The sequence below is a fragment of the Periplaneta americana genome, chromosome 7, assembly GCF_040183065.1.
Source record: "Periplaneta americana isolate PAMFEO1 chromosome 7, P.americana_PAMFEO1_priV1, whole genome shotgun sequence".
Taxonomy (NCBI): Eukaryota; Metazoa; Arthropoda; class Insecta; order Blattodea; family Blattidae; genus Periplaneta; species Periplaneta americana.
Genome location: NC_091123.1, coordinates 181,503,916 through 181,529,583, shown reverse-complemented (window position 1 = coordinate 181,529,583; position 25,668 = coordinate 181,503,916). Strand labels below are relative to the sequence as shown.

Sequence of the window (25,668 nt, the reverse complement as noted above, 5' to 3'; positions counted from 1 at the left end):
ATTTTTTTTTCTTTAAAATACCCTTTGATATGTGTGGAATGCATTGCATAACATTTTGTGGGTATTTGTGCCCTTATCGGATGTTGAGTCGGCATTTTTAAGCTTCCTGCGTTATGGATTTTTAAATCACTCGCCCACTTTTATTGTTGTTTCCGGTAAATTAAATTTTCAAAACATTTTTTTTCTTTAAAATACCCTTTGATATGTGTGGAATGCATTGCATAACATTTTGTGGGTATTTGTGCCCTTATCGGATATTGAGACGTCATTTTTAAACTTCCTGCGCTATGTATTTTTAAATCACACGCCCGCTTTTATCGGTTTCCAGTAACTTCTTTTTTTTTTTTGCTACATTGCCAGACAAAAATGGATATAATTTCTGAACTATTAAAGATATATGCATGAAGTTTAGAACACAAATTCTTTAGACTATTACGAAACTTTTTTCTATAACAGAATTTTGTTAATAGATTTTATTTTTAAAATATGTCCGTTTGTTTGCAAGAAAGGAAATCAGAAAATTGTTATTAAATTTTAATTGTTTACTTTACAAACGTAGGGACTAATATCAAAATTCTGTTACAGACAGTTTGTAGAACATGCTTTTGCAAATACATTGCAAAAAATTGTTTGAATCTATCTTTAAAAACGGTTTAGATATATCGGTTTTAGTACAATCCTGCATTGGGTATTTTTTCTTCAAATTTGGGCCCCCAAATAATTTTGTTTTCAAAATATTTTTATTTGGTTGAGTTACCACAGCTATGAGCTCCCTACACACAGAAAATTAATATTTTACACCAAATAGGGAAAAAATTTAAAAAAATACCATCCTCTCCCCTCGCTCAATTCCTACTATTCAGTTTTATACTAGAAATCGAATCCAGATTCACTCAATTTGTAGCAGAAAACGCTGCCAATTAAAATATAAATAATCAAACTCGGTATAAATTGTTTTTTAATTAACCACAAATTAAAAGTATGAATATTTTATTTTTATTTTGCAATTGCGAGGAAGAGTCAGTAAGCAAGTAATAAATTCAAGTAGCAACCTATATTTATAAATAAGGCACCTGAATCTATCGTCACTAAATGGCAAAATTATTGATATGCACACAAGCGAAACAAAGATACAGCAGTTGAAAGATATCTGCACCTCTTAAAAGGTTTATCATTGTCGACTATAGAGGATTCCACGTTAAGGAAAAAGCATTGATTTTATGGGCCTTGCCTAATACATTGTACAAGATATGTGGTAGGTAGGCGTTTCTATGGCAACTGATCATTTGATGGAATAGCCTCATATGCTCAATGTTTTTTCTTAATATGAAATCTTCTATAGATCCCAATGTTGATATAATCTTTGTCTCTGGCTGGTAATGCTGCACCCTAGGCTTACCACCTGTTTCTATGCAGGCTAGCATATCGTTCCCTTCAACCTGTCTGCTCGGATCACCGTCGCCTACCTGTTGCACATCGTCGTGACAATCTCCACTTGCCGAACGGCTCAGTGTTCGATACTTGTCCATCCTTTAGAGAACTTCTGCAGCTATTTGTAGACAGCTTGAAATGACAGGCAATACACGGGCAGCATTACCTTATGAATATCCTTTGCTCCTATAACTTTTGTTCAGAAAAATCGCGCAAGAGAGCTCTGCTCGACAGTGGTACTCTCTTGCAGATGTGCCGCCATCTTGCAACTGCTGATTTTCTGTTTAATTTTTGCTGTTTGTGCATAGGGTAGACGGGGGTAATTGTGAACAGGAGGTAATTGTAAACAAATGCTGTGAGAAATACAAAACTATCAATATAAAAATTTTAATTCGGGGAATATTTAAATTAACATGTTGGCGCCAAATAGGAGTAACTGCTTAGATGTGAACGAATGTTTTGTAAGAATCTACAAAAAAAGTTGAGAAAGAATTTTGCTTCACCTTCATTTTTGGCATTGTAAGTAAACGTACAGTGCTATTTTTTTTTAAGAATATGTTGTTTTTATTAGTAATGTATAGTAGTTAACATTTATTACAATGGTTTTGAGATCTCCCATAACCTCAGTTCATTAAATTATGACGTGTTTACATTTGCCCCATAGTTTTAATTGTTGGGGGTAATTATAAACATGTTTTACTATGGTTACATTTCGTACTTTCAGTAATGAAAATGTCAAGAAATTATATTAGAAAGAGACCCTCACCCAACTACACTGTAGAGGATTTTGAGAGAGTTGTCACAGATGTGAAAAATAGTAACTACAGTTATCGTGAAGCTCAGGAGAGGTACGGAGTTCCTATATTAGTCATAGGGACAGTTAAAGGGACGAAATGTACCATGACCAAAATTGGAGTTGGAAGGAGTACAGCTCTTCCTTCTGAAACAGAACAAAAAATCTTCAGTGTCTGATAGCCCTTGCGAAAATTAGTGTTTACAATTACCCCCCCTCTCAAAGGGTGGGGTAAATGTAAACTAGCAATTAAAAGATGAAAAACAGTCAACCTTATTATTTAAAACCCATTTTAAGGGAAAGAAAGATCTAAAAATAACACAACGTTTCTTTCTCATGCTTACCGTTACTGAGGATTGTGTAATGTTGAAATATATTTGAAATCAGTGAAAAAAGTTTACAATTACTCTGGTCTACCCTACATCGGTCATCTGGAAATACTATAATCTAGCTGCAATAGCTTTAGGTGGATCATTAAAAATATAGGTCGCTACTTAGAGTAACTTCCTGACTCACCTGCGAGTTTCCACTAAATAATCTGATTTTGTAAAAGAGTAACTTACATAATTACACAATCATGATCTGACCACGAGTATGACTTTTTATGATCATATCTGTAGGCAGAGTCTCACTCGTTTTCGTTCGTAGGCGAAAGGTTCAATACTCCTTCAGACAGGGAGGTCACCCACTGAGTCCTTTTCCTACACGTCCATGTTGACCCTTGCAGGGACGGAGGCGGCGGTGGCTGTCGCAGCCCGACCTCCAACCTCGGACTGACGCGTAACACTTGGCTACGGACCAGCTTGCGGAGGACGCCACCCAGGTAATGCATTGTCCGCCCACGCATTGTGAGTGATTCCAACCTTTCAGTAGTCCACAGCTTCCAGATTACTATATGCAACAACAGTTGGAGGTTATGTTATTACTAGACTTCGTTGAATTGCCACACACAGCATGCAATCAGGTTGCCGACGTACGGTAGTATAGAGGAGGTGAGCGACCGCCCGGTCTGGTAGTATAAGCAGTTCATGTTAAGAGTTGTGACCGGTCCAAATAGATAGAGCAGCTACAGCTAATGTATAACTATGTAAGCACTTGTTTTTGCATTACTGTGGTTGGAATAGTCAAAGCTTAACATTTGTTCATTGCAGACAAGAATTCAATGAAACATACTACAATGAGAGTGTTGCTGTTCCAAATAATTGCCCCTGGAATACCCTTACCCCCGCAGCCAGTCTTGACCCGTTGGGGAACGTGGTTGGATGCTGTTCATTATTATGCAGATCATTACGGCAAAATAATGGAGGTAATTGATGCATTGGATAGCACAGACAGTTCCGCTGTTGCAGCTGTAAAATCATTGCCTTCTGAACAGCTATTGGAAGATATTATGTTCATTGATTCTAGTTTTAAAATCGTGTCCAAAAGCATCATCGTGTTAGAATCGTCTAAACTACAACTCTCAGAAGCCCTTAATATAGTGGATAAAGTATCACAAACCGTAATCCAAAATAACAATTCACTAATTTCAGAAAAAGTGAAATGTAAGTTGAGAAACATTATTGCTAAAAATTCTGCCTATTCACAACTTCGTATTATAAATGAGTTACCATCAGGTCACGACAAGCCATCTGAAGTTGGTGACTAAAAAGTAGTTACTTTCCGTTCTTCAAATACGTACTTATTACATCGTGTGATGTTGAACGTACATTTTCCCAATATAAAAACTGTTTAAGTGACCATCGGAGGAGATTACTTTGCAGTCGCTCAAAATGTACGTAACTCTTCACTGCAATGAACATATTCAAGGATGATGTGAGTATCTTGCATTAAATTTTAAGAGTTAATATATCTCACTATAAAATAATTGTGTATTTACATGTTTAGACATTTCCTACTTCAATGATCATTCATTATATTATTCTTGAATGCAGGATACAGGTTTTATTGTAACCGCAGTATACTGCTCAGTGTTTACACCAGAGGCATACTCCATTCTTTGCACGCCCCCTTCTCATACAGTCTATACCGCGTGCGCAGTAAACCTTGCGATTCTCATGGCAATTCCACGAAGTCTAGTTATAACTAAAAGGTTCAATAAATATAAGGCAATAAATCATCTGCAAAAAATATTTATATATACATCTTGATTACACAACTTTTAACACTGTATCACTTCGGAATATGTATGATAAGACGTTCTTGTGTTAAAATCTAACGTACCTTGTTTACATGTTTCGACCTATTATGGGTCATCTTCAGAACTGGTCATTGCTGGTCTTGGCGCCTCTTGTTTTCTTACCTGTCAGGGCTTGTTCGTGTGGTGTAAAGTGGAGTAAAAGAGTGTGTGTGTTCTGAAATTGAGTTGTGTGTTGAGAATTTCATTGGGATGTGTTTTTGTGTGTCTGTATATTTCGTATTGTTCTAGTGTGTTTAGTTTCTGGCTTTTTGGTTGGATGTGCAGTATTTCCATGTCTGTGTTGATGTCTCTGTAGGTGTGGTTAGCATTTGTGATGTGTTCTGCATATGTGGAGGTGTTTTGTAAGTTAATTTTGTTATGGCTGTGATGTGTTCTTTGTATCGTGTTTGAAATGATCTGCCTGTCTGTTTTTAAATATAATATTTACTACTCACTCTTTGTACTTAAGAACAAGCAGAATTTATTAAAACTTTGTTATCGTTGCTTGTACGCTGCTGGTACTATGAAAAGTTGGAATCACTCAGTTATTTCGTACCATATATTGTACGAATGTTATGAAATAAATGTTCCATACATGGTAGAACAATATTTATGTCGTTGATTTAACTATATGTGTAATATAATGTGATTGAGTGTGGATTGTAGTACGGAATGGGTCATTTAACTCTAGACTCTTTGGAGATTGTAGATTTAAAATGTCGTTTCCCGAAGACCTATTAACTTGTATTTGTTACTGCAAGGACAAATATGTCGGCACAGTCTAAGAGTTAAATGACCTATCTTATACTTTAATTACTCCAGTATGTGGATTTTATTGTAAACTGCCAATGTGTTGAAAATGACGTCATTAGAAATATTCCCAGAAGTGTACTTGCAATAGTATTGACAACATTTTTAATTTTACAAATTCAGAAACTTCCCAGAAACCTATAATACAAATTTTCTTCCTCAGAGGAATGTTTTCAAAGTAATACGGAATAGGAGTTTTTTTTTTAATCTTTAAAATAACAGACTAAATTTATACAATCGGTATGATAAAATTTAATTATATCAAGAAATTGTTTTAATGTTAAGCATAAAATCTGCGGAATACTTGAATCAAATACTGTAGATACTAATACCGGAAAGCTGGCTCTCATATGTGCGACATCGACTAACAGCGCTCCAAGCGGAAAGGTTTGAATAAGTTGACGAGAGGGTCGGCCGTGCGAGAGGAGATCGAAACATTTCTTGTGTTGCCTGCAGCGAGCTAGAAGTAAGAATAGTTGCCTGTCTAAGAAGCTGTGATGCTAGCAAATATGATTGCAATATAAAATGTTTCGAAATATAATATTGTAAGCCTTATAAAGCACAAAATTTATCTTGTTATAGATAACTTGGAGAATGCTAGAACTCCTAAAAGACAAAAAATTTCGTCTGAGAAAAAAATACATTTCTTACTAACAAACTAAGGAATGCGCAGAAAATTATGTCAAAACAAAGGAAACTCATTCAAACCCTAAGAGCTGACGTACAAAAATTGAAAAAATCTCATTCATCTTTAGAATGTGTTCAATTGCTGGTAGAAGATTCATTTCTTAAATCTCAGTTGAAGCTAAGAAAAAGAAAACCTATGGGAAGGCAATATACCGTGTATGACAAATATTTCGTACTGGCATTGCATTATGCTTCACCGAATGCATATCGATACTTGAGGACTTTCTGTCTGCCGACTATTCGCTCCTTACGTAATTGGCTGCAACAATTGGGTGTTGGTCCAGGTTTCAATGAGACAATAATGCAACTTCTTAAGATAAAATCGAGAAGTCTGACACCAGCTCAGAGAGTTGTTTCCATTGTACTTGACGAGATATCTTTGAAACAAAGTTTCTCGTATGATGCAAAATTATATTTATTCGATGGCTTTGTAGAATTTGGACCGTACGAGAGTCAAAATGAAACAAAAAGTGAAGAATTGAAACCCGCAAATCAGGCTTTAGTATTTATGATTAGGGGCTTGCAAACCAACTACAAGCAGATAATAGGATATTTCCTATCTAATAATTCCACGCCCGGTGATGTTCTAAAGTATCTTCTTTCCGAAGCCATCCGCGAGGTTAGGAAATGTGGCTATTTTCCTAAAGTATTCTTTAGTGACCAGGCAGCCAGTAATATTAGAATGAGGAATTTATTGGGATGCGAGGTTGATAAACCATTTATTGAAATAGATGGAGAACAACTTTAAGCGGCACGACCTTTCGTACAAAGATGAAGTATACAAGTGGCAACATGTTGTTGAACTGTATAATAAGGATAAAGATATGAATCCTCGATTATGCCCAAATTTGAGACAAAAACATATAGAACTTCCACCTTTCTCGCCCATGAGGGTTTGTCTGTCTGTACAGGTGCTAAGTCATTCAGTCAGCAAGGCCATAAAAACTCATGTATCGTTTCAGTCACTACCTGAAGAAGCTCTTCAAACAGCTGAGTTTATAGAGCTAGTGGATCGTGGATTTGACTATTTTAATTCATCGACCATGAACGATGCTAAATCCTCACGCAGGGCTTTACAAACTACTACTTGTCATTGGACGACTCTACAAAAACTGGAAAGTCTGTTTTCAAAACTGAAAATTCTGAGCGAAAAAAGGACAAACCTTCCTTGCTTTAAGGGTTGGAACAAAATTTTAACTTTCGGTTCCTGCTTAAAAGACGTATAACACAAGACTGTATTGAAAATATTTTCTCTGTTGTGAGTTCTAAGGGTGGTAATAACATTACCCCTGACAGCTGTAAATTCAAGTCTGCCGCCAGGGGAATTATGAGCTGCCAGCTCTTAACACCTTCAGAGAAAGGCAACTGTGAAATTGAAGTCAGTGATTTTTTAGTTACGAAGAAGGAGATTGAAGAAAGTTCATTTAGAATCTGCAGTGACTATCCAGCAACAGAAAACAGTTTTGTAGAAACCGCTGAACTTGAAGAGGACAATCATGATCAGTGTATGATTCCAGATAATGCACTAACATATGTGACAGGGTGGGCTTGTAGCAGAATATCACATGAGACATGCAAACTGGAACTAGCTAGTTTCAAATCTGAAAACTTGACAGGCATTTATCAGCACATTGGAAATAAAAAGTATGACAGAGCTAATTTTCTAATTCCCACAAGTTATTCAGTTTCTTTATCTAAAAATTATTCGATCAACATTTCACACGTACTTCAGAAAAATTCTTTCATAAAGCAGACAAGGTGTAAAAACCAAGATAATGACTCTTATTTTTGAACAAATAGATCAAACTAATTCAGTATGTAAAGATTGTAAACATGTTTTCGTTAATAAATTCCTGAACGTAATGATCAATTGTTTTGTAAAATGTGAATGTGACAGAATAAGTTGTAGAACAGTGACTGGAAAAAAGAACAGAAAGGCTAAAAAAAGTAAAGCATCAGTAACCTGGAGAATAGAGAGCTAATGGGACAATTAAGAAGTATGCACTGTAGCTTTAATGTTGTTTTTCACCAATGTGACATCTCTTTTAAAACATCTTATAATATTATTATTAGCATCATAATGTTAGTTCAATAGTTACGACAATTAAATTAACGAGAATGTAAATCTGACCGTTCTGTAATGATTTCTTTAGCTCTCATGTAATACTGTATAGGCCTACCACAATTCCTCCCAACCCCTCCTAGATATGTACGCAATGAAATACTGTAGAGAGCTTCGTACGGTATTTGAAGCAATACATATTGGAAGCATTGTTCAAACCAAGCCGCTAGACAGCGCTAGTGTTCTCGTGTCGCCGCCCGACACCATGTTAATCGCGTTGCTTTCCGGTATTACTTCTCTACAGTATTTGCTTGAATATCCTAGGTATAGGAGTGAAGAAGAAAAGTAGTTCATCCATTTACGTAAACTAGGAAATATCGCGCTTTTGAGATTGATAATTTTCAATAGGTTTTTGTTTAATCAAACTACAGTACACTATTAAAAATGAGTGTTTTTACTCACGAACTGAGCTGTCCATGTGGACGTATTCATTATGCAGTGTATATTATACTGTCTACAGCACATTAGCGTACAATATAGAGAATGAAGTGAAATTGAAAAATAATCATAATATGGATATTTAAACACATTTTTTAAAATGGTGGCCGTTCATTTCGATATAGGCTTCAGTTCTAATGTGCATATTATCGCACTATAGACTATTGTACCTAATCCCAATTCCCAGTTTCGTTCTTCGTACTAGTAACTCATGTTGAAATAATTCTGTACCTACTCTATAAAGAGTACCTTACGTACTGTAAATTCAATCTTCACTTCTGCCCGATCCGAAAAGATAAAATTACTCAGACATGCTATCTGCTGTCCGACCAAGTGGTTATGTCGTAGGGTCGTAGAAAGGGAGGAAATCACGTGACAGTTAATTACTTAACGAGGCCCTTTTACTTAAGTTATTTTAAACAGTTGTATAATATTACGTAGACGTCCAATTCCTAACAGAAATTAATGTTCTCAGAAAAGACCTAAGACAGCCCAGCCACTAGCTGGCGAATAAAAGCTGGTGGGGGAAACCGGGATACGACGTAGGCAAATGAACGACAGTACCTGTGCGAAAATGATTCAATATTGAAAACTCTTTCGTCACTGGAAAACGCGAACATAGGCCTATTTTTGGAACGTACTGTTTACTATGACCGTAAGGCTACTATGACTGTATATGCGGTCTTGGATGTGTTTGGAGGACGGTTGAACTTCATTAGTAGAAGGGGTGGGAGTGAAGTACATTCAAAAACTGAGGTACAATAAAAATTGAAGTAAAAATAAAATGATGTCCCTGTACTCTACATTAGGTTGTGTTCGCGATGCAACATATTCTTGGCACATATCCCAAATTATCCCAGACTGCAGTGGAGTATTTTGGAGACCTGCAGCATCCAGAATCTCTCCGTCGCACATTGCACTAGCTGGGATGATCTGTGACGTCATGTTCTTGGTATTTCCGTGCATTCTCTGATGCTGGTACCTGCTTGACCGCTGCAGACAGCTCGTGCCTTCAGCTGAGTACCGTAATCCGTATGGTTTGCGTGCATGAATGGAAAAATCTTCGCTGCTTTTAACGATTGTGCAAATCTCTGGGTTTTAAACATTATGTAGTCCTGAAAATGAGCTGCTATGACGTAATTAGTCTCATATCGTGGCATGGTTTATTCTCAGTAGTGGTTTACGTAAGAGGTAAATCATTTGAGTCCCTAGTCGGCAATATCCATTAATAATACAGTTTTTATTACCTCAGCATTGAATAGCCGGTGAGAAATGTAGCGTATTCTAGCCAACAGGCGTGAAATAAATTGTTTCCGGTTTATTAAATTGCAGTCCGTTAATTTTAAAGTGGGAAGTGAACTTTACAACAGACGTATTTATAATCGAGTAAGATTACCTTCAAAGATTATGGAATAATGTGAAAACTAACAAAAAATATGTATAATTAGGTAAGTTTTTGGTGTCTTTCTGTGGGAATATCCACAAGAAATCATATCCGGATCAAATAATGAAATATTTATTTACGATATGATTATCGTAACATTTCACATTACAATACGAGTATAACGTACAACGTTTTATACATTTTGGGAAAAAAATTGTATATATTGCATTATTTTTTATTAGTTTTGAACGTGTATTTTGTGCAAAGGCGATTGTATTATTATTAGTTTCTTCCTGCGAGAAGCGATTCGTTTATGTTTATTTTTTTTAGTTTTTAACACGATAGTTTTTTTTATAACAAAAAACAGCAGTACTAGCAAATACCTTACTATAATAATACCGGAGAGCTAGCAGTTTTACGTGCGAACGACGCTGGTGCTGCTACCTACCTGCTGGGATGGAGATACTCGCGAAACAAGCTGTAATCAACTGCAATGTATATTGTTGCTAGGCTAGTTAATTTGTTAATAGTTTTATGAATTAGTACTAGTGTTAAAATGGCAGGGTGTATAATTATGTGATGTTTATAATTGTGACAATTGCAGCATTACAAATTGCTCCAAATCGTACTTTCGATTTCCGACAGTTCATAAAACGTAAGTCAACATTCTTTAGTAGGCCTAATTCCTTCGTTTTTGTGTTGATAGAAAAATAGAAATTATTTTTTTTATTCAGACCTAATAAATAAATAGAAGTTAAAATGTATTGGATTTTAAGGTTTTATCAAATTAAGTTTTATTGTTGTCCACATGCCTTTACTAATTATTATAAGCATCAGATTACTATCAATTTTATCTTTGCAGTTGTCAGCAATGCGTATATAAAACGTTAGTGTAAATTCATTCCTAATATCAGATTGATTTTGTCTCGGTAAACCAAAGAAAAAATATGTAACAATTAATTACGGAAAGTAATGTGAAGTATGCAATATTTCTCATAATATGCAGCTTTGATATAAGATAATAATTTTACATTAAATATTATTCAACATTTCTTAAGTGTTTCACATATAATTCCACATTAGTAACTCACGTTTTAAACAATATTCCGAATCTCGCTATGTTAATATTTGTATATGTGGACGTAATTCCATCCCTCTCCGCTAGATGTCAGGTCCGCGATATTTCGCACTCACGCCAATGCTGCTAGTATACAGCTGTCCGGTATTATTATAGTAAGGTATTTGATACTAGGAGAAATAAACAAACACTGTTAAAATGAGTTCAAAGGAGGATTCAGATATTGAAAATGCTGCAAGTTGTGCTATTGAGTGTTTAGTACCATCGAAATCCCGCGTAAGATATGAAGTGGAATATAAGAAATTTGAAGATTGGTGTTCCAAGATAAAATGTAGAAAGTATGTCGAACATATTGTTGTTAATATCTATACTAATAATAAATCTGTAGCCAAAATTTTTCTGGTAATTTTCGATTTTCTAAAAATAATTGGTGTTAACATGTATAATTAACCATCCTGAAACCGAAAATCGCTTTTTTTTTTATTTTTGTTTGTATGTCTGTCTGTCTGTCTGTCTATCTGTCTGTCTGTAGGTTTGTTACCTTTTCACGCGATAATGGCTGAACGGATTTCGATGAAAATTGGAATATAAATTAAGTTCGTTGTAACTTAGATTTTAGGCTATGTGGCATTCAAAATACATTATTTAAAAGGGGGGTTATAAGGGGGCCTGAATTAAATAAATCGAAATATCTAGCTTATTATTGATTTTTGTGAAATATGTTACATAACAAAAGTGTCTTTAAAAATGATTTCTGATAAGTTTTATTCCTTGAAAAATTTTGATAGGACTGATATTTAATGAGATAAATGAGTTTCAAAATTAAAATAACCGCCATCTAAGGCGGTGTATTGAAATAAAAAAACAAATGACTTCGTCTATAAGGGGCCTTGGACATAACAATCGAAAGCTATGAAACATAGCCTACAGATAATGTTTCTGTGTTTGTATGAAGTAATATAGGAAGCTAAATTAACCGATTTGTATAATTAATTATTATTTCATCATTGGAAAGTGTAGTTTCTCTGGATGGACATAATGCTATAATTTTATTACAGTAACTTGTGAGTGAATTGAGGACAGGTAAGATTAAAATAGCTTCTTATGCACAGAAAACTTGATAGGTTATTCTGTATATTCATTTCCTGTATTTCTTAAAATAATGTTTATGAACATATTCATTTTTATATCAGAGAATTAACGAACAACGAGAGTGTATTGATTTAGTATGCAGTAATAGTGCGTTAGCTTAGCAATCCATTATTTTATAATTCAAATTTTAACTATGCTCAATTGAATCGTGTTAAAATACATAAAATATATATATGCAATAAATGCAATGCAAAAAAATTGGGTAATGAGCCAAGCAGATTATGTTGCGCTGTTGTAAAAGCTGTTCCTCCTGAGATTCAAGAGCTCCCACAACAAATTAAAAACTTTCTAATTCGAGTACATCCGTTATCAACACACTTTTTACATAATATAATATAATATAATATAATATAATATAATATAATATAATATAATATAATATAATATAATATAATATAATATAATATAATATAATATAATATAATATAATATAATATAATATAATAATAAATCTGTAGCCAAATTTTTTCTGTTAATTTTCGCTTTTCCAAAAATAATTGGTAATAACAATTAATAACATGTTAAAGGAATTGTCATTGCACGAAATGAGTGGTCTCTGGACCAAAATGATCGCATTTTAATATTTTAAATACAATTTAAATTAAGTAACATTTTAAACGATTTATCCTTCTATCAAACACGAATGTTCCCTGGATCAAACGTCCTATTTTAATTATGTAATTACTTTATATTTATTTCTAACGGGTGCAGCGGAGCGCACGGGTACGGCTAGTTTATAATATAAATAAAATCAATTCTTCGATTAATTAATATGTGAAACGTACAGCAGAGACCGTATAGACCAGTTTCTTTATCCTTCAACAGAAGCCAACAATTAATCAAAATCAACCTTCGATATTAAATGCCTTGAACCAAAATTTAAATTCGCAACCCTGCGTTGTCGGTCAGTACTAGTGATTTAATAGTTCAAATTCTTACAATAATTTTGACTTAATGTACCAACTGACCGAATTCTAAATGATTATGTTTATTGTGGTGGCTACTCATATAGAGTAAGAGTAACATAATAAGCAGATGAAACAGCATCATGTAAAAATCAGAACTGTGGTTGCTGCGAATTAGAGAGGGAAGAATTTTATTGAAGCGGTATAGAGTTACAGCTCTCATTAAAACGAGTATAGCCTAGTGCTTCATACAGGAAACCTGAAATTGCTTCTTTTTGCAATAATATTTCGAAATACAGTAAAATAAAAACCGGAATCCCTCCGTTTTGAGTTGTACCGTGTTTCAGTTTAAATTTATATGATACCTTGCAACACTACTTGCGCAAACTAACGCACTTCTGGTTGGCTGCACATCGTATTTGTGCTACATCCGGGTGTTCATCGGACGACCATGTGCAATGCTTCGAACACACCTCAAAGGAACCGTTAGATTATGCCTATCGTTCCTCTGGCTGAAGAATTTAATTTTTCTCTTTTGATGCACACTTATATTGCATTGTGGATTAGTTAAGGAAACTTTTTACATTACATTTCAAGTAAATCATTGGTTAAGTTATCTCGTAATTTGATTCGAGATGAAGGGTTAATACCCGATCCAGAGCAGTGGAGTTTAAAGACTGTAAAAAAAATCACTAGGGTTGCGAGAATGTCGTTTCCATCTTTTACGGCATGTAAATACTCTGTGTAAGAATGAGAGGGTTCCAGGCAAAATTTGCTGATAGTTTCTCGCATCTATAATAAAATCACTAGTCATATCTCCTTGTAATAAGTCCCCGGAAATTCATGTCCTAAAAATTTCGCAGATAGCCTGTCAAAAAAATATAAAAAAAAGTTACCGCACTCGTGAATAACTAATAATATTCTAAGTCCACTTCTGATCACGGTGATGTTAAACGATGCATACGCTTGTAGAATCGCACTTGAAGCATTTCAAAACTATTGTGTTTAAGCAGGAGTCATTCAATATCTGCGTCTCGTAGAGCAGCGATAGAATGCTAGTTTAGTGATTCAAAGGTTGTGAGGTCGAGCCTTGTTCAAGTTATTTTATTTTATCGTTTTTTGGCGATATAAATAATATTGAAGTTATCATTTATATTCTGTTTTCGTTCTTTAGCGTTATAAACAATATTCAAGTTATCATTTATATTCTGTTATAGTTCTTTAGCAATATAAATAATATTCAAGTTATAATTTATATTCTGTTATCGTTCTTTAGCGTTATAAATAATATTCAAGTTATCATTTATATTCTGTTATCGTTCTTTAGCAATATAAATAATATTAAAATTATCATTTATATTCTGTTATCGTTCTTTAGCGATATAAATAATATTGAAGTTATTTTTATTCTGTTATCGTTCTTTAGCAATATAAATAATATTCAAGTTATCATTTATATTCTGTTATCGTTCTTTAGCAATATAAATAATATTAAAATTATCATTTATATTCTGTTATCGTTCTTTAGCAATATGAATAATATTGAAGTTATCATTTATATTCCGTTATCGTTCTTTAGCAATATAAATAATATTCAAGTTATCATTTATATTCTGTTATCGTTTTTTAGCAATATAAATAATATTCAAGTTATAATTTATATTCTGTTATCGTTCTTCAGAAATATAAATAATATTGAAGTTATGATTTCTATTATGTTACCGTTCTTTAGCAACATAAATAATATTGAAGTTATCATTTATATTGTATTATCGTTCTTTAGCAATATAAATAATATTCAAGTTATAAATTATATTCTGTTATCGTTCTTTAGCAATATAAATAATATTCACGTTATCATTTAGCATTATAAATAATAATTTTATTGTTTATTGTTGTTTATTGTTGTTTATTGTTAATAAAATAACATTGACAGAAATACAATCTTATCTTTTATATTGTTATCGTTCTTTAGCGATATAAACAATATAAATTTAATGTTAGGTTTGGAACAATACAGCTATACAATACTAGTGTTAGTTATTCTTCTTATAAGAGGAAATTATACTTTTTCTCTCTCTTAAAAAAAAAACATAAAAAGCACTAGGTTGTGTTCGAACCCACGAGCTCATGAATACCAGTCCGCAACGCTACCACTACGAGAGAGAGCCACGGTAATCTATAACTCTACTTAAACTTTACTTAGTCCACATAAAGTATTAATTTTATACTACATTTTTTTATTTCTTTTTGTCCACGGAACATAAACGATTTATCCTTTTACTAATACTAAAACTGTAATCTGAATATTTCTGGTAACAAGTACAGCGCAGCGCAAGAGTATGGCTAGTACTGAAATAAATTAATATTGTAGTTTCTCCTAAGCATATTGTTTGTTGTATTAATGTTTATAATATTGTTCAGTTTATTGTTGAGCTAATTATACTAACGCTATCATGGGTGTCTTTTTTTACCACGAAGCTGAAACTGTTTAGCACAATTTCATTTCTTAACAGTGAAACTTTATGCGCCCGTATATTCTGTTCTGATGCAACTTGCTTATCTGTGTTTGTTGTCTGTTTCAGCCCGCAACATCAGGAAGTTTCATCTCACAGGCGGTGGGGATCGTTCAGACAGTAAGCACAAGTTTCTACTTATTTTTATACCTGTAACAAAACATTATAGATATCATTTAATACGTTCTCATTTTGTTATGATTGAAGGTTTAACTTCTTTCTCTGTTACTTTGAATCTGATAATTGAATACATTATGATTCTTAAAAGTTTGAAGTTTTAACTTTCTCTGTCTGGGTATAGTATTGTTTTGATATTATAAGCTTCAATCTTAAACTGTATGCCATAGAATACCAATAATTTCCATTTATAACTGAACGTTTTATATTTAATTGTTCGATTAATTAAAATGTGTCCCAGTGAAACTTACAGTAGAATCCTTATAGTCAGTTTCTGTCGGATGCTTTTCAAATTCACTGTGGGCTAAAGCAAGGAGATTCACTATCACCTTTACTTTTTAACTTCGCTTTAGATCAGGGGTCGTCAGCACAGAGCACGCTGGGGCTAGCGTCTCTTGCCCGCGGAAAACGCAGTGCACTATAGTGCTCTCGTAGCTGCTGTCGGGTATGCTCTCTATCTCTCCCTGTTGCACGACAGTGCACACGGGACGGCACCGCGTAACCATTGCACATTTCAGCGAGTGTTGACGACCACTGCTTTAGATGATGTAATTAGGAAAATTCAGGATAACAGATACGGTTTTGAATTGAATGGGTTACATCAGCTTCTTGTCTATGCGGATGACGTGAATATGTCAGGAGAAAATCCACAAACGATTAGGGAAAACACGGGAATTTTACTGGAAGCAAGTAAAGAGGTAGGTTTGGAAGTAATATCCCGAAAATACAAATTATATGATTATGTCTCGTGACCAGAATATTGTACGAAATGGAAATATAAAAATTGGAAATTTATCCTTTGAAAAGGTGGAAAAATTCAAATATCTTGGAGCAACAGTAACAAATATAAATGACATTCGGGAGGAAATTAAACGCAGAATAAATATGGGAAATGCCTGTTATTATTCGGTTGAGAAGCTTTTATCATCCAGTCTGCTGTCAAAAAATCTGAAAGTTAGAATTTATAAAACAGTTATATTACCGGTTGTTCTGTATGGTTGTGAAACTTGGACTCTCACTTTGAGAGAGGAACAGAGGTTGAGGGTATTTGAGAAGAAGGTGCTTAGGAAAATATTTGGGGCTAAGAGGGATGAAGTTACAGGAGAATGGCGAAAGTTACACAACGCAGAACTGCACGCATTGTATTCTTCACCTGACATAATTAGGAACATTAAATCCAGACGTTTGAGATGGGAAAGGCATGTAGCACGTATGGGCGAATCCAGAAATGCATATAGAGTGTTAGTTTGAAGGGGAGACCGAAATGTAGATGGGAAGAAAATATTATAACAGATTTGAAGGAGGTGGGATGTGATGGTAGAGATTGGATTAATCTTGCTCAGGATAGGGACCGATGACGAGCTTATGTGAGGGCGGCAATGAACCTCCGGGTTCCTTAAAAGCCATTTGTAAGTAAGTAAGAAAGCAAGCAAGTATTCCTTGTGGCGGAGAGATAACTTCCTGCTGCCTTGCTAGGAATCGAATACGAATCGGTTGAATTTGTGGCAGACATGTTGTCACTTGAGTATTTGAATTTTGTTTCCCTTTCATAGATATTCTTTCTGTTGGCAAAAGTGGCGTTTGAACGCTGTAATGTAATTAACAGCTCAAAATGGATTTGAACTCCAGATATTAACTAATAAAACTATTAGCTCGAAAGTTTTGCTTATTTGACACTTCATGTAAAGCTGGAATTGACAGCGGGGGAGTTGAAATAACTTGTTGAAGTGTCTCGGAATCACATCTAAGCGGGGTTAAATTGCTAATTAAAAGATCGCGCACCCGGGGCGATGTGGTCGTTCTCGAACATACCGGTTTGTGCCGCTTCAGTTTTATTGAACTGCTCAGAGAAGCCGTGTTGCTATATGGTCGCACGGGGACGCGGTGTAATGGCGTGGTTAAAACAAAATTACCACCACACCACCTTTCTTTCCCTTTCTTTTGTGGTGTAATTTATATCGCCCAGCAGTCTCTCCAAACTTTGTCGTCTGGCTGCAGTTTCACTTTCTAGTGACGGCGCATTCTCATATGTCGTTTAGAAGAAATTTAGTGGAAAAGTATTACGTCACGTGGCGCTTTCTGAGAGCTTCGTGTCATTCCTTCACTTTCATAAAACTGAATGAAGCTTCTCCCCACGATTCTACAGGTTTTCACGTAATAAAGTTAAAAATGAAAATGTCGAGACTACATTCTAGAAACTGAAACGTTCGGACACCAGCAAGTTATAAAACAAATACAGTGAAACCTGTTCAAACCGGAACCTGAATAATCCGGAATCCTGTCTATTTGGGAACAATTTATTGGTCCTGACGAAATTTGTATGTACGGGTGCGTCAGAAAGAACGGATGGATTTCACATGGCAAGAAAATTGTAAAGATTCATCAAATCAAAAATTTATTGTTATCAACATATTCACCAATACATGCAGTTTATTTATGTAAAACAACATTATCCATATGATGTCCTTGGCTTTCAATACAGGCATCGAGGCGTTTTCTGATGTTCGCCATCACTTTCACAGTCATAGCTGGTGCAATTGCCACGATTTCTTCACGAATCGCTGTCTTCAGTTCGTCCAGTGTATGTGATCGATGTTTACAAACTTACGCCTTCAAATGGTCCCAAAGAAAGAAGTCGCAGGGCGCGAGATCTTACCGTAGCCTCGGACAATCTCAGTGCAATAGAATTTCGTCCAGGTGATTTCTTCTTTAATGTTGAACCTGTGATACGAAATGAAGTCTCCCACCGCAAAATTGTATTCCGAGTTGGAATCCTAGCGTGACATCCGATGTCGAAATGAGTCCTGAGTGGCGATCACAGACTCTTCATTTTTCAAAAATGTCTCTACGATGAAAGCACGTTGTACACCACACCAACACCATGTTCTCAACTGAAACTGCATTCTATGGCTGACCCAACAGTCGTGGTCCCCCTCACTATATCTCTCTCCTCGTTGCGTATCGATAGTTTGAAATCCATCCGTTCTTTCTGACGCACCCTTTATTATGTATAATTTTTCCTGAATAAAACGGAAACTGTCCAACGCGGAAACAAACTATCTGATACTGTTCAAAACGGAAATAATATTTTGGATACACTATTATAATGTAAACTACATTTTGAAGCAGTGTGTAATTTCAAGAAATGTACGAAATATGTAGGTCACTACGATAAAAACAAGTTTTCTTTGCAAAATTTAGAGAGTGCGAGGGTGGAATTTCAGTTGTGGAAAATTCAGGTGTAACACTTTGAAAAATAAAGACCATCTCATGAGTGAGTGAAAAATAAAGACCGTCTCATGAGTGAGTGGCTTGCGGACAATAATGGTGCCATAAAAAGGAAACAGAAAACCGCTGGTTATGTGGAAATAAATGAACTGTTGTGAGAGTGAGTTTTTCATGCTTTTTCAAAGACCATACCAATTTCTGGATCTATTCTGCAAAACAAACCCTTGAACTGCCAAAAAAAAAAATAGATAAGTCAGAATTCAAGGGTTCTGATGGATGGCTCCTAGACCAATAAATTAACTTAAATAATGTGCAGTGATATATAGTACACTATTACAGTATAGCGTTAGATATTAAATTTAGTATGATTTAAGTGTTTAATGAGTGAGTTACGGTAACATTAAACAGAAAATGAGATTTTTCTTCAATATGATTCACCACTGGAATAAGCGACAGAAAGCTGATTTAATGTCAGTAGTGTTAAACGAAATGTTTTGTACTTCTTGCAGTTTGCGGCATGCCATTTTGTTTTTCAGTTATACAAATGATAAAATATTGCATTTTAACTGCACACCTGAATAATACGGAAACCTGTCGATAACGGAAAAAAAATCGGGACCATGTCACTTCCGTCTTCAACAGGTTTTACTGTATAACGGGTTCAAAAATAGAATATTTCCAGTAATTTATTTTCCACTTTTTCTCTCAGTTTTTTTCAGTCTCCATTGCTTGCTGCCTTGCTGTCTTCTTGCATTGACTTTTCATAACTTCATCCAGAAATGTATTATCATACACACTACAGACAGTGATGGCGAGTTAAGAAAATTTTAATTTTTCAAGTAAATTTTGTCATTGTTTTCACAGAAGAAAGTCGACCTGGTTGGCGAGTTGGTATAGCGCTGGCCTTCTATGCCCAAGGTTGCGGGTTCGATCCCGGGCCAGGTCGATGGCATTTAAGTGTGCTTAAATGCGACAGGCTCATGTCAGTAGATTTACTGGCATGTAAAAGAACTCCTGCGGGACAAAATTCCGGCACATCCGGCGACGCTGATATAACCTCTGCAGTTGCGAGCGTCGTTAAATAAAACATAACATAACATTCACAGAAAAACGGAATTATTTAATGTTTTATCCAACCTACCTTGCCTCCCCTTTCAGTTACCTGTCATCATATCATAATCTCTTCACACGCACGCAAAATAGCCGCATACTAGCCATACCAACACACAAGACGACATCGTATTCATCATCATACACAATCTCGCTCTCGCGCTTGTGGAATACCCTACCCAGTGACATCAGAGACTGTCGGAATTTAGTAGCGTTCAAAAGCAAACTTATTAAGCATTTTCTTACTGCGTAGAGTAGGTTTAATTTGTACTTAATCAATAAAAGAAATGCTTCTCTCTTCTTAACTTTTACAATAAACTGTCTAGCTTTTATTAATCAGTTAATCTATTAGTACTTTGATTTTAATTGTATTTGTAAATTTAATATTAATTGTAATTATAATTGTAATTGTATTCTTAACATTGTAGTTGTAATCTCCTGGTAGAGGGGAAGAGAAGGCCTTATGGCCTTATCTCTACCAGGTTAAATAATTAAATAAAAAGATTATGGGAAATGTACAGTACTGTTTTCAAATTTCCAAAGGAAAAGTAAAGATAATGCCATTTTGGGGCCAAATCAGATCCAAAGTAATATTTGATAATATTCCCTTGGAACAAATATCTCATTTTAAATAGGTTTCCACACTGGAAGAGTATAAATATAAAATTAGAAAAATTCCAAGCAATATGTGGGGCAATCCACAAAACACAGAAAAATAAAACGGAAAGGATCTAGAATTAAATTTTATAAAACAGTGGCTAAACTTATATTGATGTACGGATCTGAGACATGGATACAGACAAGAAAAGTTAAGAATAAAATACAAGCATCAAAAACGATTCACTTCATTAGACCTCAAAACTAACGAAGAATTGAAAATAAATGCAATAAATGAAGGTAGATCACAATGCAGATTTAATTGGCTGGAACATTTAGACACGATGACATAAGACTTCGAAACCAAATCTACAATTACAAACCGTTAGGTAAAAGAGATATAGGCAGATCGTACAGAAAATTGAAGGATTAGAGTGAGGTCGGAACAGATTATGATGTATAAACCATGGAGAGAGGAAGAAGAAGAGGAGGAAGAAGAAGACGATGACTAACAACAAAAAGGTTCCAAATATATAATCCTCAGAAGTAGACCCTTCTCAGTGCGAGGTGCTCTGTGAATCTGTGTTGTATGGTTAGCGGCACAAAAATTAATACTGCTATTCACTTTTAATTATGTATCGATATAATCGGTACTAAAAATGAACTGAGACTGATATTATGTTTAGTAAATAATCATTAACCAGAAGAATATTTTATGGAACCTAATGAGTTGGTTGCTACATTACGCCAAGTGCGTCGTTCCTTGAACAAACGTTATAGAATGAGCTTCATTCATTCACTCATTCGTTCATTCATTCACTCACTCATTCTCTCATTCATTCATTCGTTCGTTCATTCACTCACTCATTCATTCGTTCATTCACTCACTCACTAATTCATTCACTCACTCATTCATCCACTAACTCATTCATTCACTCACTTACTAATTAATTCATTCATTCAGTCATTCATTCACTCATTCTCTCATTCATTCATTCTTTCGTTCGTTCGTTCGTTCGTTCGTTCACTCACTCATTCATTCGTTCATTCACTCACTCATTCTCTCATTCATTCATTCAGTCGTTCGTTCATTCATTCACTCACTCATTCTCTCATTCATTCATTCATTCATTCACTCGTTCGTTAATTCACTCACTCATTCTCTCATTCATTCATTCATTCATTCATTCACTCGTTCGTTAATTCACTCACTCATTCTCTCATTCATTCATTCCTTCATCCATTCATTCATTCACTCATCCATTCATTCATTCATTCCTTCACTCACTCATTCACTAACTCACTCACTCATTAATTAATTGATTTATTAATTCAATCAATCACTCATTCATTCATTCATTCATGCATTAATTAATGAGTGAGTGAATGAATGAGTGAGTGAATGAATGAGTGAGTGAATGAATGCGTGAATGAGTGAATGAATTAATGAATGCGTGAATAGATGAGTGATTGACTGAATTAATGAATGAATTAATTAATGAGTGAGTGAATGAATGAATGAATAATTGAATGAATGAATGGATGAGTGAATGAATGAATGAATGGATGAGTGAATGAATGAATAAATGGATGAGTGAATGAATACGTGAATGAATGAATGAATGAACGAATGAATGAATGAGTGAGTGAAGGAATGAATAAGTGATTAATTTATTCATTCCTTCACACATTCATTCATTCATTCATTTACGCACTCATTCACTCATTCATTCATTTAGTTATTCACTCATTCACTCACTCACTCATCCACTAACTCATTCATTCACTCACTTACTAATTAATTCATTCAGTCATTCACTCATTCATTCACTCGCTCATTTATTCACGCATTCTTTAATTCATTCACCCACTCATTCATCCACTAATTCATTCATTTACTCACTAATTAATTCATTCAGTCATTCACTCACTCATTCATTCACTCGCTCATTTATTCACGCATTCTTTAATTCATTCACTCACTCATTCATCCACTAATTCATTCATTTACTCACTAATTAATTCATTCAGTCATTCACTCATTCATTTACTCGCTCATTTATTCACGCATTCTTTAATTTATTCACTCACTCATTCATCCACTAATTCATTCATTTACTCATTAATTAATTCATTCAGTCATTCACTCACTCATTCATTCACTCGCTCATTTATTCACGCATTCTTTAATTCATTACTCACTCATTCATCCACTAATTCATTCATTTACTCACTAATTAATTCATTTAGTCATTCACTCACTCATTCATTCACTCGCTCATTTATTCACGCATTCTTTAATTCATTAACTCACTCATTCATCCACTAATTCATTCATTTACTCACTAATTAATTCATTCAGTCATTCACTCACTCATTCATTCACTCGCTCATTTATTCATGCATTCATTCACTCCTTCATTCACTCACTTATTCACTAACTCATTCATTTAGTCATTTATTCACTCACGCATTCATTCACTCTCATTCACTTATTCATGCAGTCATTCACTAATTCACTAACTCATTTATTCATTCACTCATTCACTCATTAATTCATTCATTCACTCGTCACTGGTCTACAGTCCATGAAGGACCTGTGCCTCTTCCTTTTGTTGAAACCATTCCTCTCTGTCTGCCATCTCACCTTCATATTTCCCATTTCCTTTATTATTGATGCAGTAACAGTCTCGCCCTTGCACAGGATTTCATTTCTAACTCTATCCACACATATGACACTTCCTTGAACTCCTGTGGAGCCGGGTTGACTGTCGCTAGAACGAGTCGACGGGCTGGAAGAACTCCTACTTCAAGCCCAAACAGGGACGGGATTCTTTATCCTGCCGTAGCGTAGCGAATCTGAGGTCCACACAATCTCTTATATGAATTGAATACAGATATTTTCGTGGTCCGTTCTTCACTGTCAACGTCTCGAAAGCATCGAGAAATGTTTTTCGTCATAAATTTGTTCCACTAGATAGAATTATTTTGGACATTTATAACTTTTCTTCTTTCAGTAACTGTGTGCTTTATTTCTGTTGTATTAATTCCAAACTGATCTCTCAGTATTCTCATTCAATTAATGTATGTAGTTAGACTACAAGGGCCTTTTTCACGAAAGTACAAATTACAAGTACACAAATTTACAGAAAATATATTCTGTAGCTAAAAATTAAGCCCCTTCAGACGAAGTCATTTAGCGGCACGACTAGTGACTCGTTTGAAACCCTGCTTTATTCTGAAGAATTTTTCAGTTTTCCAGTGAACTTGGACGTAGAAGGAAATATGTACTTTTGATAAATTTTCTCATACGGAAAAAGAATAGACGTAAAAGTAGAAGAAGGGTCCATCCATTGGTTTTGGAAATACTGAATCGAGGACTATTTTATACTTTGTTTAATGATTTACATCAGGACGATAAAAAGTTTTTTTTTTTCGTATTTTCTCATGTCTAAGAAGTCATTTCAAGAGCTTATAGATGGAATTAACAATTAAACTCGAAAAAAAAAAAAACACCATAGCACAATAGATTGTATATTGTCGTGGCGGTGTAAGGAATTGGTGGCCCAACAGTCGTCTGTTAGTAGCGCCACAGACACGTCATTCACGCGCCAATAAAATTGTGGCGTCGCTATAGCGTCGTGTGAAACCTACAATTTAATTCTTGGTATCGCCACGGGAAGCGCCACATTTAGTGTCTGCCAACAGCGAGCGAACCCAACCGCTCATAGCGTCTGCAACGACACTATGTCTGTGGCTGTGGCTGCGTGTGAAGGCCCCCATTTATGTCCATTATTCACAAACGGCAGCGCTTCTAAAAGTGACCTTGTCTGAAGGGGCTCTTACAGTAAACTATTTTTACAAAATACTCGAAGATATTCCTGAAATTGTAACAGTGATTTATAAAATGTAAACCATGAGTGATTTTTATAATAGGCTTTGGTTACATACTGTTTTTAGTAGGTTATTTTACGACGATTTATCAACATCTTAGGTTATTTAGCGTCTGAATGAGATGAAGGTGATAATGCCGGTGAAATGAGTCCGGAGTCCAGCACCGAAAGTTACCCAGCATTTGCTCATATTTGGTTGAGGGAAAAGCCCAGAAAAAACCTCAACGAGGCAACTTGCCCCAATCGGGAATCGAACCCGGGCCACCTGTTTTCGCGGCCAGACACGCTAACAGTTACTCCACAGGTGTGGACGTTACATATTTTAGGTCATGCATTTTGTAAGTCATTGTTGAAGTTAATATTAATAACATAATTAATAATCATGAATGCGAAAGAAAATAGAATGTCAATTAGAAGATTTCAACTAAATATGATGTACCTATTAATAGGAATGTGTACCGAATATAGATTTTTTGTGTCACTTATGCATCTCCTGCTCAAATCTACCAGTGTATTAATATGTAATAGTTTATACGCCTGCACAAAATAGCTTTATACTTCACTATACAGGGTGATTCAGACCACCTGTAACAGTAATTTATTTCGGAAACTAGTGCATTAAAATTTTCGAGACAAAAATATTTATTACTAAAGCACATGTGAACTTTCACTTGAGCTTGATTTCATCAATCAGCCTTAACAGGAAGTAGTGCAGTGGCGTATCACTTTAAAATTTCAAATGGGAGTCGTGGTCAAATATGGTACCATTTGATAGAGCTCTTCAAAACAAACAACTTTCATAGGAAACGTTTTTATCAATCCCTACTCTTTCAATGAGAAAACGTACGAAAAGACAATGTCATCAATATTGAATCATCCTGTATATCTTCCATCAATATAATAACTGCACCATAGGATTAACAATAAGTGCAATATCTATAGGCTAGCGGTATTTTTAATAGCAGTGTAAGTTTACTTTTTTCCAAACACACTTGAACCAATTTTAGAATCTTGAAATAATGTAACCTTAAATTCAGTCGTTTACCTACATTAAGAGTAAGATAATAATTTGTTTCTTACTTACTTACTTCCTTACTTACTTACTGCCTTTTAAGAAACCCGGAGGTTCATTGCCGCCCTCACATAAGCCCGCCATCGGTCCCTATCC

General features: G+C 34.9%; 1 protein-coding gene across 6 annotated transcripts in view; it reads left to right on the top strand.

The window, feature by feature from the left end:
* The window catches only part of nuf (rab11 family-interacting protein nuf), a 791,668-nt gene that overhangs the window by 533,714 nt on the left and 232,286 nt on the right, over positions 1 to 25,668 (top strand). For 5 of the 6 annotated variants that reach the window (XM_069832012.1, XM_069832013.1, XM_069832010.1 and 2 more), the window contains 2 exons: positions 2,952 to 3,047; positions 15,565 to 15,615. In XM_069832012.1, the coding sequence (XP_069688113.1) occupies positions 2,952 to 3,047; positions 15,565 to 15,615 (147 nt within the window). The remainder of the gene's footprint in view (positions 1 to 2,951; positions 3,048 to 15,564; positions 15,616 to 25,668) is intronic. The other variant, XM_069832014.1, reaches the window with a different exon arrangement.